This window comes from Mytilus trossulus, chromosome 9, assembly GCF_036588685.1.
Source record: "Mytilus trossulus isolate FHL-02 chromosome 9, PNRI_Mtr1.1.1.hap1, whole genome shotgun sequence".
Lineage (NCBI taxonomy): Eukaryota > Metazoa > Mollusca > Bivalvia > Mytilida > Mytilidae > Mytilus > Mytilus trossulus.
The window spans coordinates 68,608,917-68,621,582 of NC_086381.1; the positions used below are offsets into that span (position 1 = coordinate 68,608,917).

The following is a 12,666-nucleotide window of genomic DNA, read 5'->3' on the forward strand; positions in this document are numbered from 1 at the left end:
CATGTAGTTTCTATGTCCAGTATACTTGAAATAAATGCTGTCATTCCATTTTTGATATACATAACGTCATATGTTATTTCTTTTGATATGAGATTTCACACAGATACCAAATATTTATCAAAGGGACCTGGATTAAAATTTAATACGCCAGATGCGCGTTTCATCTACATAATACTCATCACTGACGCTCAGATCAAAATAGTTATAAAGTCAAACAAGTACAAAGTTAAAGAGCATTGAGCACCCAAACTTATCTTGTGTTCCTTTTCAGAAAAGAGAAAATATATACCATATATTCACACAAGGTCAAATAAAAAAAATCCTTGTAAACGTATATATAAAAATAAGAGCATGTGGTAAACGTGTCAATGAGACAACTCTCAAAAAGTGAACAAATGACATACACAGCTTCTTTTGCATAGGTACTATTTATGTTCTATGTATGTACCACAAACCTGTAGTACTGGAAGTCTACTCAGTACTATTGTGTTACTTACGAATTATTGTAACATTTAAGTGCCTGTATTTTACATTACTTGATTCGTACTTGAAATTTAAGTACTACAGATTTTTGGTTGCACGGTTACATTTTCAGCATTTTGAACGTTTGTCTTTTTCAAATCTCATGAAGTTATGGTGTTCAAACATGGAATACTGAGATCATTGTTGGTATCATTTTTGTACAAATATTTTGAGTACAAATGAAGTACTGGAAAATACAAGTACCTAAATATTACAATAATTTTAAAGTAAAGAAATAGTACTAAGTATTACAAGTAAATTTCCAGTACTACAGATCTTAAGTACTGAAATAGTACCTATGTATAGCAAAGAGAAAAGCCCATACAATATAGTCTGCTATAATATGACTACTATAAACTTTCAGCGGATTGTTTACATCATGATTATGTGCAAGATCCGCAGGATGCATCAATAGTTGGGGAAATAATAAATTGGTATATACAACAGTTTCGAAATAGTAATACCAATAATAAAAGTGAATTTTTTAATAACACCTTTGGGGATGTTCTGATACCTGGGGTCAATGGTGAAACCATAAACACTGATATAGTGAGTCAAACAACTGTTCTATTTGTATAGAAAGTAAAGAGTATTCCTATTTTTCAATATTGTGGGAAAGTGAAATATGAATTTAAAAAAATCCTGAGCAAAGACCACAACAGAAAAACAGAAGTTAAATAATTTAATAGTTTAATAAACCTAGAAATGCCAAACAGATACCTTCAATTTAGTTGTTTACCTGTAATGGATCCGACTGTATGGTCATTTGTCGGTCCTGTACTTGGTGACGGGGTTGTTCCAGACGTTCTTGTCCAATCAAAATCATCTGTTTTGTCGTCTGTGTATCCACATATATTGGATGATTCAAAATCACATGACAAAGATTTCTTCTTACTTCCTGTGAATAAAACAAATGATATGTTGTCATTAGAATTTCAGACCGACCGTGCAAGTGTTGTATAGCCATGCATGCAGTCAAGCTCCTTAAATAATTCCATCACTATTAAAATTTCTTAGAAAAACAAAAAATGGCCAATTTGTAAATATTGCTACAAATGGCAGCTGACTGTAAATACAAATAAAACAAAAGTTATGATTTTTCATTCTAGAAATTCTTTTGAGTCAAAATTTTTTTATAAACAAAATCAGTTAACTGAAGTTAAAGAGTATAATTTTCTTGGGAACATTATTGATAATAAAGGAAAATTTAAGAGATCTACACATGAACTATCCAAAAAAGCGCTTAAAGCGTTATTTTCACTAAAAAAATATATGTCTAATTTTCATCATGTCCCTGTTGATTTATCATGTAAAATATTTGATTCACTAATTAAACCCATAATTTTATATAATAGCGAGATCTGGTTTATGGAAGATTATTACTCAATTTATAGAGCCATAAATAGAGCCACTTTGCATGGAACTAACTGTGATATTTTATCATTGACAGATAGAATCAGCTTTGAGAAAGTGCATCATAAGTTTTGTAAAACTGTTCTTGGAATTCAAAAAAACCCTCATGTAATATAGCCGCAAAGTCTGAGTTAGGACGATTTCCACTTGACTCTTTAATTAAAACTCAAGTTTTATTATATTTTTGTAGAATAAACTGCCATGAAATAAACCCTCTTGTTAAAGAAGCTTTTGCAGTAAATAAGTCTATGTCTGAAGATGGAATATATACTTGGTACACTTTTGCCAAGCATATTTTTAAAGAATTTAATATTGATGAAGAACAATATGTTGATTTTGATAAACCTTTTAAACTTATAAAAAATTCACTCAAAAACTTTTAAATGTATAGTGAAGGAAAAGTATAATAACATCACTCTTCAAAAACTTTCAAATATTGATAACAGTTCAAATCTTTATTGTAAACTTAAAAATGAAATTAAATTTGAGGACTACCTGCATAATCTAAACAATTTTAATAGTCGTCAGCTTTTAACAAAATTACGTGTAAGTGATCATAATTTGGAAATTGAATTAGGACGTTATAAAAAAATTCAAAGAGAACACAGACTGTGCAAAGTTTGTAAAATTTTAGATGATGAGGAACACTTTTTCCTTCATTGCCAAATTAACAGTAATGTAAGACATTCCCTTATAAATGCAATTAAAACCCATTATTCTAATTTTAACCAGCTTGACTCAAACTCTAAACTTAAAACTATTCTAGATCCCAATAAAGATATTTTGTCTAGTGTTGTAGACTATATAAAGCAATCTATGGAATTGCGAAAATAAGGTCCACATTGATCAATTATTATATACATCTATATATAGATATATGTTATTAATATCAACTTCACTTTTTAAAAACATTTATCATGTATAGTTATGTTTCTTGTCACTTGTGTATACAATGTACTATGTTTGCATTTTAACCCGTCAGGGTTTCATGTTTTTGCAATAAAGATTATTAATGTATGTTAATTGAATTTCAATCATGTTGAAACAAATGCTTATGAAACAAAGATCAAACCAATTGAAAATCAAGCAATTTCTAAGAAGAAGAAACATAACAGTGTATAAATGATTATGTAATAAACTAATTTAAAAGTAAAATCCAATTGTCAAAGAAGGACATCAACATCATGTCAAAATTGAAAAAAGGCGAACAGACATAAAACAACAACAACAACAAAAAACACTTCGCATAGAAATACCAAACCAAATTGAACAGTAAGTGAAAAATGTCAGGTATAAACTATGGTGTGCTGGAAGGGTACTCAAATACTGCTGCAGCATTCGTGTTAAAATATAACAGACAGAGTCGCCGAAATCAACTATCAAAGAAGATATCTAATGTTAGTACTGAAGGAAAAAATATAAAGTGGAAAATGGTGACAGATAAGTATACTTATAACGCATCTTATGTTATTTTCAGATTGACGCAGCCGCTGATGCAAGTGAAAATGTTTTCAAATTTTAAAGAATAATGGTGTTAGAACGTAAGTAAATTCGGTGTTGTTAATATCTGTTTACGAATTTTGTAATAATTTCGTTTTTGGTTTTTACAGCACAATGCTGAAGCTTTGCATATTGTTTTCGTCTATTTAATTGAATATCAGTACTTACCCGGTGCACATTGTCCTTTCTTTATGTCGACATCATCTAAAGCAATATCGCCAAGGTAACCAAGACCCCTAATACCTTCAAACACTATCGAAACACGACCAGACTTGGCAGGAATATCAAATTCTCCCAACCTCCATGCGTTGCCTTGTTCACCTGTTTCCAAACAAAACGTCAAATATATATTCAAAAGTCTAATCATACGGAACTATCACATCTTTTGGGCGTGGTAAGCATTTGCAAAGATCAATAACATTAACACCATAATGAATGACAACTGCATGATCATTTATGTCGGGAAATATACATGTGGTATCCTTACATTTTGTGTTTCTGTATTGTTTCAGTGTGTTCTGTTATACTTACAAACGCTTTACCGCTATGTCTTTCCAACATTTTTTCTCGAGAGAAGATTATTATACCCCACGCAACGGGTTGCGGAGGGTATAATGTTTTTGACCCGTCCGTCTGTCCGTACGTCCGTCCGTCAGTCCTGTTTCTTGTCATCGCGACTCCTCTCAAACCACACAACAGAATTTCACGAAACCTTTTTAAGATAATAAGGACATACTATGTAGATGTGCATATCGACGGGAAATTACGATTCAACTTTTTTTCTAGGAGTTACGCCTCTTTGAACTTATTTGCTTTAAGGTACTACTTCAACAGTTTGTCATCTCAACTCCTCTGAAACCACACAACAGAATTTCATGAAACTTTGTAGATAATAAGGACATACTATGCATGTAGATGTGCATATTGACAGGAAATTATTATTCAATTTTTTTCCTATACAATTTTTTTTCCTTACACTTATTTAATTTCTCCGATGACAATGTGGGGACGTGGGGTATGTGAGCGTGCTCACTAAGGTTCTTTAATAACAGAAACCAGTACACACTGAAATTGTTTACATAATCAATGCCAAAGAATATCTGTCATATTTTATATGTCAGAATTTCGATTTCAGCGAATGACTCGTCTACATTTCAACCATGATTTTCTGAAAACATTCTAAAGCTAACAATATTTAGCATAAATAGTCGCCTAAACATGAAAATAAACCAGCCACAGCTAAGACACTCATCATACATATCAATTTACAATAGATGATATATATTAAACAGTGCCTTTTTGATAATGATGATGGATGAATGTTGCTTGTTGCTCAGTCTTAAGTATTCTATGTTGTGGTTTGTATATTGTTTGTCTGTTTGTCTTTTTTTCCTTAAGCCATGTCAGTTTATTTTCGAATTATGTCCTCTCTCGTTATTTTGTCTCCCTCTAATGTCCAGAAGCAAATTAAAATGCATGTCCTGGACGAGAACTTTACAATGTAATTTTAATATTTACCCTCCTTTGTACAGACCAACACGTTTAACCAGATTTTAACATCATAGTTGACATGGTAACAGTCCAAATATTACCTTACACAGTCACATTATTCCGTCTCCGAGCCGATCAGTCTTTGCTTTTTACTCCTTATTGCCCACTGCCTAAGCGGGAAAGCAGCAAATACTAATCTTAAAGTGTTTGGTTTCTAACCACTCGTGTTTTGAATCCACGACAATCCGCAATCGAGGCGAATCTGCTACTACGAGAAAGGGTCAAACTAATTCGAAACATTCGATTGTTTAGTAATATCAAGTTGGTTTTTTTCTTCCAAAGAATAGATAAAGAACAAGTAACATATATGAATCCCTACTTTACAAATGACAGCTTTACCTTTTTTCCTCCAGACTGATTTCCCAATTATGCCATTACTTTGTAGATAAACATTGAGAGTACCAGTGTCTTGTCCGTACATGTGATACCAAAACGTAACACATCGATCAGACGAAGACGAAGATTGGGCTAGTGAAACAAGTCGGGCTTTATCACCTTGAAGTCGCGGGCTTGAAGCCTCGATGTGCATATAATAACCTTCAAAAGAAAAAATAAATATGTATCTTAATGTTAATTGTGCTGTTGAGTGGCTGTTAGTTCACTATTTTACACCACTTAGTCGATGCCACTGCTGGTGGACGTTTCGTTCTCGAGGGTATCTCCAGCCCAGTAGTCAGCACTTCGATGTTGACATGAATATCAAATATATGGTCATTTTTATAAATTTCCTGTTTTCAAAACTTTTTTTTTTTTAAACTAAGGATTTTCTTGTCCAAAGAGTAGAATACCTTAGCCGTATTTGGCACAACTTTTTGGAATTTCGATTCCTCAATGCTCTTCAACTTTGTACTTATTTGGCTCTTCAACTGTTTGATATGACCGTCACTGATGAGTCTTATGTAGACGAAACGCGCGTCTGGCATAATAAATTATAATCCTGGTACCTTTGATAACTAAATTAAGAAACATTCCTTTATAAACGTCCTTGCTCACTTAGAATCTACCTTCAAGTATACCTCACAATCCTTTCTATTCATGTTCAGTTCAACAGTTTCAAAATACAGGATATATAATATCCGAATACCGTGGATACATATAATTGCGTGTAACGAACTGAAAGTTTATGATTATAATTATGTTAATCTGTTATATCGTTGCTTTGTGTTTTAATTGAGTGATCTTCAGATGTTCTATGAAAACACATATACTGGAAAATATCAAATAAACCCCTACATTCGTAATGGTGCCAACACTGTGAATTGCCAGTCTCTTGGTTACTGTAGTTAAGTAAAGTTGCACCAAGAGACTCGCAATTCACAATATTGGCATCATAACGAATGTTGAATATTTTGGTAGTCATCTATACCTTCATAGAAGATATGAAAACAAATCACAAATGGTCTTACCGACGCACATAACTAATAAATTTAGTTTTGCTTGCATGTACCGTCCAGAGGCAATTATTTCGTGAATATTGTGGACAACATAAAATATCAATTGATACAATGCGTATGTCATGAACAGTTGGACCACCGGTAAGAAAAGTAAGAAATTGGAGATCCCACCGGAAGATGAGGATATGTTTGATAGGACAGAACAACAGGCATCATACGGACCATTATAAAGTTGGGCTTGACGTTCATAGAGACGGTGGCACACATCTTACACTATGTATTATATTTAAGGTCCCCATTAATTCCTTCAGGACATAACTGTAAACTTATACATCTTACACTAATATATACCCAAAAGAATGCCCCACTTTGGCCATTCTTATAAAAAAAAATTGAGAAAGGAAATGGGGAATGTGTCAAAGCGACAACAACCCGACCATAGAGCAGACAACAAACAAGTTTCAACAAGATAAATTCAGAGGTAACAAAGTTAACCCTTGTGGTACTATACCGAGATATTTAAAAAGACTGTTTTACTCCCAATTCTAGAATGCATCGTGGTAAAAACTTTACAAAGTGTATAGATAATAAGGTCTATATCATTCTTAATTTGGTTATATTGCCTAGCAGGCTTTTCCAATGTGTTTGTGTGGTTGGGGTGTTATATCTCAAAACGTTTAATTGTTTTACCTTTATCAGATTTCTTTGTGTGATCCTGTTCAGGTCCCGTGTCTGTTGATGGAGTTTCTCCCGTTGATCTTGTCCAATCAAAATCATCCTTTTTATCCTGCTTATAACCACATATATTAGAGTTCTCGAATGTACACGGTGTCGAAACACATGGATCAACTGAAGAAGAAAAATATATGCGTGCCGAGTATGCGTGTGTTGTATTTACTTGATGACTTTATCTTTAGTGATGCAGACGATTTCAAATAACATCAATAAATTGAACTATTTTTATTCAATTTAAAAATGAATTCCTTAGGGTCAAAAGTTCCTTATTATCGTTAATAAGAATATTTGTTTTTGAAAAAATCAATTTGTTTCACTTGTAATTTTAATGAACCTGTATGTATTTGGAGCTCTGAAGATCTCGTACTGTCGTCTCTAAACCATACATCTTAGGGAACGGTATATCTAATTGATTACACATATGATGAATGGTCATGTGAAGCTTATTTGTTTATGTACGCACTTCGTCTCATTTTGTTATTCATTCGCTTGAAATAAATTAACCATATTGGTTTTCCCGCAGTATATAAAACAAACATCAAATAGGGCTACAAATAGACAACCCCACCATTGTAATTATATTAGAAGCAAACAAATTAGGCATCATTACTGTGTCGTGCATCAGAGGAAGTAATACTTGCATGTACTCCATACTAACACGTTTGGCTGTTGGTTTGAATATTTGAAGATATGTTCAATGTGTTTACATGTTTAAATATTGCTGTCTATACGTTCTCCCAAGTGGCAAATATTTCATGCATTTTCAAAATCAACAATTTAATGGTTTGAGTTGTTTTAGAGTATAAAACCATTGCATTTATTTTATATGTAATTATTATATTTTAAAAATGTAAGATGAACCTGTTTCCTGTCATCGCAAAGGTTATATGCAGAGGATATATTAAACTGTTATGGCCTGTATTTGATTCTATTGTTTATTATGATTAAACTCAAAATATATTGAATTTGAAGTTTTATTTATCTTACAAGTGTCGAAGGAATGCCTTTGTAAATGATTATATATCTTGGCAACTTTCTCGGACGAACTATCATCCGTCGAATTGCATTGCAAATGAAAGCGCTTGGTTGGTCCAGTTTTGAACGGTACTATTTATTTTTCCAATTGAATACAAATTACTGAAGTTTACCCGATACAAGAATGTAAGAAGTCGTAGTTTCATTCCAGCATGTTACGTGTTTTGAGTTTGCTTCTTTTTTCCAGTAACTGCGAGTATTTTTTTAATGTGACACTGTTTATCGTTTTGCATGTATTTCTTGTATTTTATTTAATCTTAAGTTAGTGAAACTTAAATGAAATAGATAATCTTCAATATAAACCTAACTCGTAAACTCTGAACTTTGTCTGAAAACTAAATGTGAAACTTATCATAAGCGACTTGACGGTCCTAATTACTAGTGGAACAAGAACGGTCTATCCGTCAATTAAGCATTTGTGTTCACCAACAGTGGTTTTATGAAGGCGACGCGTGTTGCAATTTTTTTATTTTTTTTATTTGTGTAGTGTTATATGCTCTGGTTACCTCTTCGGGTTCTTTTTGTTTCTTTTATCTTGTTTTGTCTGCTGTTATTGATTTTTTTTACTTCCTCCTTAGTATCTTCATCGCCCTTTGAGTGTTAATTTGAAAAGAAGAAGAACAATCCAAGAACTGAATATAAAATATTATAAGATGCACTTACCAATATTCAAAAGTACTAATAAAGTTCCAAGTAGTTTCATTAAGAGGAAAATGTCCATATTGTCAAGTTTGGAAAAATACAATGGCGGGAAGGTGATCACGACATACTGTAATTTCTATGATATTTGATATATTCATATGTTTTATATATTACAATTTCATTAAACTATTGAATACTAGCTCATGGGTCGATATAAATAATGTTAGACTGTTCTAAATGTTTTCGAGGACACCTTCACCTCCAAAATGACAATACCTTGTTAAACTTTTCATAAATTTACTAAACATTAATGTTGAAGTTTTCTAAGAAGAAAAAAATCGTTTGAACATTACTGCATTTGTAAGTATAAATTCAGCTGAGGTAGCTGCACTCTTTAAAAATAATGGAAATATTGGGCGTGTCTATATATACGTCCATAGAGACATGTGAAATATCTTCTTTAGACCGATGTTTGTTCAGAGAGCATACTACTAGTAGTAGTACATTCGGAAATGAATTACATCTGACATCAACACTATATATGATTGCGTTTCATATATCGACGTTAGCTTGAAGACTGAAGATACTGCCGAATCTAGGTTCAAAGCCTGACCTTTTCTTTGATATTAACCCAGATGCCTGACTTATCAAGTAACCTGCAATCTAAACAAGAAGATGTGGTATATATTATTGCCAATGCGACAACTCTCCACAAGAAACCAAATGACACAGAAATTAACAGCTATATATAAGTCACCATACGGCCTTTAACATGAGCAAAGCCAATACCGATATTAGCTTTTAAACTAAGATCCCCAAATCACAAATGTAAAATAATTCAAACGAAAAAAATAACGGCCTAATTAAAGTACAAAAAAGTTGCATACAACAAAAATGCAACACAGCAACAAACGGCAACCATTGAACTAAAGGCTCATGACTTGGAACTGGCACATCCATGCAGAATATGGCAGGGTTAAACATGTTAGCGGGAGTCCTAAATAAGGGACATTGGTTTAACAGTACAACATAAGAACGAACTATAACAAATAGTCGAAATAGTCTTTATTCATCAGATGGATACAAAATAGAAACGCATATGACAAAACAGTTCTTAGGCATTGTTGATCTCTGCTAGTGTGCCAGGTGTGTATAAGTATTTCCTGTCGTGAACTAAACTTGACATCCCTTCTTTCCCGTCATATTAAAGACATGAAAAGTTTTTGATATTATCATAATGTCATAATGATACAAGGAATAAAAGAACCACTACAACTAAATTGATAATATCCACAACAGAAGATATCAACAACTTGAATCAACATCAAATTCGTTTAATAAATAAACAAAGACTACGACAGAGTTACGAACAAAACCTACTCCAGATAGCTTGTAAACTCCTATTGTAATGGCTTTGTCTGTGTAAAACAATAGTTTACTCCGAGAGTTTACTTGTCTTTCCTTAACTTTGGCATTCCTATAAATGATATTAATATCCTTTCGAGTACATTTTGGATGGTGCATTGCTGACAATAAAAACACACAATTCATAAAAGGATAATCAAATTACCAACATATACGTGACCGTGTATGCACTTTATTTGTATAGCTCATTCACATTTATATATTTAGCGTGTAACTATAACCCACTGAACCTATAGATCTACGGGCCTCCTCATCGTTTGATTATGCGACTGATTACTAAATGCAGTTTTTATACTGATTATTTGATTACTATAACAAATATTTCCTGATTATTGGTTAATTTTATAATCTATGACTGTATTTATCATTATTTGATCGTCTTGTTTTAAATTTTTATTGATTATATGATTATATTGTCTAAAAAAAATATTTGTGATTATGTGTTTACTTGGACACCCCCATGAGGGGCCTCATCTACGTCTTGCATATATACAATACATGACGTTAAACATTATTGACGTTTTTAAAACAAAACTTTTTTGACATATTTGATTGTATATATAACGATCGGTGAATTCCATAATGTCAGACAATCACAGAATTCAATACGATTTGAAAACCGTGTTACTATGGCGACAATTAGAAACCGGTAAATCCGAGGTATCCTAGGTCAACTGTATCGTCATGTTGAATAATTCAATAAAATGAAGAATTTCTTTGTTCTTATTCTCGCTGAATCATTGACGAAATTGAATAGATTTTTTTTATAAATTTGTTGTCGAAATATCTTTACCAAATTCCATGGAAAATGTCACTGTATATCGACGTTCATTTTAGGCAAATTCTTACGAGGATCATGTTAATGGCACCAAGACTTTAAGAACTAATATTTTACGCAGTAGCACATAAGCAGGACGAGAACGAATTGAAAATTTATTAAATTTGGTATTAAATGCATGATTTTTTTTTATTAGTTGTTAATGACTATTTTAGATTTTAGTAACTGCAATATCAAATATGTAACACGTGTCTTTTTGTTGTAAGGATGTAAAAGTACACGTCCACGTCTACTCTGTGTCTTTGCTCGATTTATTTTTATATGTAGAGTGGGGCGCTCATATTCGCCGTGGACACAATTTTGCCGTTTTATGATTTTGAGGTGTAAAAACTTCAAAGGATGGTTGAAATGGAAGAAATATGCCGTAAAATTATATTTTTATAACAAATATGATTATTTTAGAAAATCAGACTAAATTTTGGCTCTTACGGCAAAGGACCGAAAACTGCACAACGATTTTTAGCCATTTTCCTGAATGACAAAAACGACTTATGATTTCAAAGAAGCATTCCTTAGTAATTATTTGACTGATTGCCCTAAATTTTAGTTTTTTACACCTTTCAAATGTCTGCTGTTCGTCTATAATGAAATTTATTTGATAAATATTGTTTAAAGCTGCAGATATTTGGTTTTTAATAGATAATTAAAAACGGCGAATATGTGTCCCCCATTGACAAAAAAATAGGAAATTTCAAACACCCTTTAATCCAACTTTTCAGATGATTTTACTCAAAACAAAAACCTTTTCAAGCTAAGAATATTTTGCATTTGAAGTTATCTTCATATAGATATATCAGTATACTTCAAAAACATAAAGACCTGAACATAAACTGGAGAAAACATGGAAAGATATGACGAAAATGAGCACCCCACTCTATCCATCTGAAGTTTTTTTTTTTACTTTTTCACCTGATATTTATAGTGTGTTCTTATCGAGAGACACAGCGATTAGCAATATTTTTTAACGATTCGGTATCTTACTCACTGGCGTTCTTTTTGGTTAGTATGTGCTAGGTTCAAATCATTATATATATCAGCCATATGAAGAGACTGGTTGGTTAGGATTCAGAATTAAGTAATTTATGGCATATCTTCCCGTTGGAAAACATTTACAAATTCAGGTTCTCAAATATGGAACAGTTTACCAATGAAATAAAAATAATTAATACACTTTTTTGTGGCACATCTTTCCGTAGGCCTGTTACCTCGAGATATAAAATGTTAATGTCAATCTAGTGCAAGGGTGGTGGAATAGATGCGACCCAAACGGAAAATATATTCTGAAACATTACATCCTCTAGATCGGGATTCACGGCGACAGTATCATTTGTTCCCCAGGGAGCAGAGGGTCCAAAAGGAACAAGTACCATGCATGTAGCATTATAGTATTATTTATAATTTTGTATGAAGGTAGATAAACCTATTAAAATTAGAATGGTATGAAGAATACTATTCGTGAATATCAAACCGTTGTATTCCCGATAATGCCTGTAATATTTGTCACTGTTGTTGAACATAATATATTAGTCAATATAACTTATTTAAATTGACTATAATATATTCTTCCGTGTGTTTTCACTTTCTTCAAAACTATTGTTATTGGACAATAGT

At 32.3% G+C, this 12,666-nt stretch overlaps 1 protein-coding gene across 1 annotated transcript; it reads right to left on the reverse strand.

Annotated features, from left to right (window-relative positions):
• Window positions 1–623: 623 nt before the first annotated feature.
• Window positions 624–8,912, reverse strand: LOC134684899 (MAM domain-containing glycosylphosphatidylinositol anchor protein 1-like). Its single transcript, XM_063544216.1, has 6 exons — window positions 8,814–8,912; window positions 7,071–7,229; window positions 5,326–5,523; window positions 3,604–3,756; window positions 1,262–1,420; window positions 624–709 (listed from the first exon to the last, which is right to left on the reverse strand). The coding sequence occupies exons 1-6, from the start codon at window positions 8,869–8,871 to the stop codon at window positions 624–626; spliced, it is 813 nt and encodes a 270-aa protein (XP_063400286.1). The 5' UTR covers window positions 8,872–8,912.
• Between the last annotated feature and the right edge of the window lie 3,754 nt (window positions 8,913–12,666).

Excerpts from the sequence above, each read along its gene's own strand:
- LOC134684899 (XM_063544216.1), bottom strand. The coding sequence starts at position 8,871 with ATGGACATTTTCCTCTTAATGAAACTACTTGGAACTTTATTAGTACTT. Across the intron at positions 5,524-7,070 it reads CACAAAGAAATCTGATAAAG|GTTATTATATGCACATCGAG; the intron begins GTAAAACAATTA and ends TTTCTTTTGAAG. Across the intron at positions 3,757-5,325 it reads ATCAGTCTGGAGGAAAAAAG|GTGAACAAGGCAACGCATGG; the intron begins GTAAAGCTGTCA and ends GTTTGGAAACAG.